Source organism: Priapulus caudatus, unplaced genomic scaffold (genome assembly GCF_000485595.1).
Source record: "Priapulus caudatus unplaced genomic scaffold, Priapulus_caudatus-5.0.1 Scaffold620, whole genome shotgun sequence".
NCBI lineage: Eukaryota > Metazoa > Priapulida > Priapulimorpha > Priapulimorphida > Priapulidae > Priapulus > Priapulus caudatus.
Genome location: NW_014577681.1, coordinates 155381 through 158916, shown reverse-complemented (window position 1 = coordinate 158916; position 3536 = coordinate 155381). Strand labels below are relative to the sequence as shown.

Genomic DNA, 3536 nt, shown 5'->3' with positions numbered 1-3536 from the left:
GCATTACTACTCCTCCCTACGCCTTGCTGTCCCTCCCCCACGCCTTGCTGTCCCTCCCCCACGCCTTGCTGCCCCTCCCCCACGCCATGCTGACTCACAACACATACTCACCACTGCCCCTCCCCCACACCCCCTCATTCACTTCCTGCTGCCCCTCCCCACGCCGTGCTCCCCCTCTGCCCAGTGCTGGATTAACCATTAAGCAGACTAAGCACGTGCTTAGGGCACCAGGGCCAAAGGGGGCACCACAAAGTTGGGAAAAGGGTGAAAAGAAAAAAAAAACAATAAAGATTTGTACTTCCCAGGTGTACCACAAGGGGCCCCCAACAATACAATACAATACAAGGGGCCCCTAATGCCACCCAACAAGGTGCTAATTCCCAATTATCAGAAAGTGAAAGGTACTCAAAGACTTGTCAGACACTCATTGATGCTTATCCAAATGAAATGAACAACACTTTGTCTACAGAGCTTCAGCAGTTCCATTCATATGTTCTTCATAAGTTTAAAACAACCAAGAAAACATCTTTCACTCACATGGAACTTTACAACACAATTACAGAAGACAAACTAGAGAGTGCCTTTCCAAATCAAATGTTGAAATTGTCTTAAGAATATTTTTAACATTAATGGTCACCAACTGCACAACAGAGAGGTATTTCTCATAACTGAAACGTGTAAAAAAACAAATAGATTGACTCGTAGTCAGAATGAAGGTGTACATGCATGTACGCTCAAAATTGCCTCAAATACCATCTCCTGCGATCTACATTTTAAAAAATTTCTGGGGGAGGACCGCCATACCCCCCGCCTGTTTATCACCACCCTCCTTGAGATCCTACATAAATTTTTGTACTGCTGCAACCTGCAAGTCCATTTTAGTTGTTGACCTGTCTGACCAAATATACAAGGGTCAGTGTGGAAAGGAGGGGAGCACCAAGATTGGTCAGTGCTTAGGGCACCAGTGAGCCTTAATCCGCCCCTGTCAATGACGCAGAAAGGGTTGTTGTCGTATCAGGTACTACATATATGTACCCGAGGTAGTTTTAGGTTGTTTAGTATTATGTTTATATTTTTATGAGGTATGTTTAGGGTTAGGATTAGGGTTAGGGTTAGGGTACACTTCTGTAGTACAAGTCTGGTACACTTTGTGTATACATATTTATTACCTGATACGACAACGACCCCTTCAGCGTCAATGACGACACAAAGCATGTTCTATATATATATACCATTTTTTTATATCCTCATTGGCACCTTTATTCCTCTCTTTCTCCAAGTCTCTTTGCTCTCTCAAACGCACACATGTACACACGGATGCACATACGCACATACACACACATGCTTGTACATATATGCCTGCACATACGCACGAACGTATACATTCACGCACGTACGCATGCACGAGCATATACGCACGCACGTACACACGAGCATATACGCACGCACGTACACACGCATGTACACATGTGCGCACACACGTACAAACGTATGGCATGCATGTAAACACACTGAATCTGATGACTCAACAGTACTGTGTGTGGTCAACACCCATTACTCGGAGGGCACCCATGTATGAGCATGATGGAGTTAGGACCAACAGGTTAAGGTCGTAATTATGGTGGTGACATACGTAGAATTATAAATATTTATAATTAATGTGTCATGCGTAAACCAAGTTACATTATTTATTATACATAGCCTTGGCAATGCCACTGCCAGTTACCGTTACCTATATAAAATTATAATATGTTCGAGTAGTTTCTTTCACCTGAACTTGGCCTTTTTTACCTAATAAATACAGTAGTGCTTGTGAATATACTATACTGCGATATAATCGGAGTTCTAATTGCATTTGGCATTTGCTGATGCGTTATTGACTTAATTAAGTCTTAATAAACGAAATCGTCTACGACATCTACCTAGATCAACCTTCATCTCCACTCTACTTTTCATTTTCAGTCTCCAGTTCCGAATCTTACCTTCTCGAGTCACACATTCGGGAAACAATCGGTAATACCAGTAAAAGCTCCTAGATGTTATTAGTTTTGTATGAATAGTCACATCATAGCCAAGTTTCATTGGAAACAACACAGGAAACGCATTACAAGTTCCAGAATAGGAATAAAATTTTCTGAATGTATCGAGTTGAGGAACATCATGGAACATGCACAGTGATTATTCCGCAACCGCATAACAACATTCAGGACCTATCAGTCAGTATCACTCCACCATCTCCTCAGCTAATGTCATTTCGTATTAAAAACATTATAAACTCAATAGTATTTTGTTTATTGATAACGTGTTGTGTACAATAAGTGTGGATCACAGATTATGTTTTGCAAAAATGCTTGTTTCCATTGTACATTGCGATTCCGATGCTGAACTATTTCTTTTCATGGCGGAATGATAACATACTCCGATCCATTCATTTCCGTCGACAGAATTCTGTTTTCCAGGAACACCGCTTTCGAGCCTTGCGTTGAAATATTATCTAAAAACTTATAAACGTTTGGTTCGCAATGATGCTGCATGACAATAATAAATGGGATATAAATGACCGCACTATATGTTAAAAGAACCACATTTCTCACATTTGTTATAATGTTCGATAGATGGCAGCAACGACAACTTCCTGGCAGTTCAATATGGCGGAAATATTGAATTGTTGTTCTTAGATATTTTGTGTTACGTTGCTATATTTTTGATGGGATCTGATAAGGCTATACTGCTGATTGTGCAATTATATCGTGGTAAGTTTTCTGTTGACCAGATATGAATTAAATTCATTGTAATTTATATTCTTCTAGTAGGCCTAATATAATAATATTAATAGTGTCATTAGTGAAATACAGGATTAGTGAACAAGTTTGAAGTTACAACACAACTTCACAAGACTTCAAGTGACAAGATGGCTCATACTCATAGACATAGGGTCTATGTCCCCCAGGGTACTCCTGGAACGTACCCTACCCTGGGTACGGTCCGGTATACCGGAACGTACCCTGGTAACTATTTGATAGGGTTAGGGAGTAGGCGTAGGCGACTTTCTAGACTCGTTAGTGGAATAGGCGAGGTACGGTACCGTCCGGCATATTAAATAGTACCAGGGTACGTTCCGGCAGTACCCTGGGGGACATAGACCCTCTCAGCAAGAGTAGGGTTACAACACGAACACTGTTCTACGCTATATTGGCCACCATCAACATACTGATGATTATGCTGTTTTTGCGTGCAGCCGCCCTGAGTGATTCACACACAGGGGAGGGTGGGTTATGATTTGTTCTAGACTAGAGGACTATGTAATTCCAATGTGGTTTTATCCTGAACACGAATCTTTTCTCTCAATCCCTAGCATTAAATTAATTTACACATCGCCATAATATCGGCTCTGAAGCATCTATAGCAGGGGCGGCGCGTACGGGGGGGCCGGGGGGGCCCGGGCCCCCCCACTTTTTTGGCAGAAAATATATGTGTGTGTGTGTGTGTGTGTGTGTGTGTGTGTGTGTGTGTGTGTGTGTGTGTGTGTGTGTGTG

The 3536-nt window shown here is 41.9% G+C and overlaps 2 protein-coding genes across 4 annotated transcripts in view; one reads left to right on the top strand and one right to left on the bottom strand.

The window, feature by feature from the left end:
- Window positions 1-2179, bottom strand: part of LOC106812212 — a gene marked incomplete at its 3' end in the record, with an annotated part of 24720 nt that extends 22541 nt beyond the window's left edge. Inside the window, 1 exon segment of the mRNA XM_014816035.1 lies at window positions 1983-2179.
- A 341-nt stretch (window positions 2180-2520) lies between these two features.
- The window catches only part of LOC106812213 (centrosomal protein of 120 kDa-like), a 32079-nt gene continuing 31063 nt past the window's right edge, over window positions 2521-3536 (top strand). For 2 of the 3 annotated variants that reach the window (XM_014816039.1, XM_014816037.1), the window contains exon 1: window positions 2523-2753. In XM_014816039.1, coding sequence (XP_014671525.1) covers window positions 2708-2753 — 46 coding nt within the window. In that variant the 5' untranslated portion in view covers window positions 2523-2707. Of the gene's footprint in view, window positions 2754-3536 lie in introns of all 3 variants that reach the window. The other variant, XM_014816038.1, reaches the window with a different exon arrangement.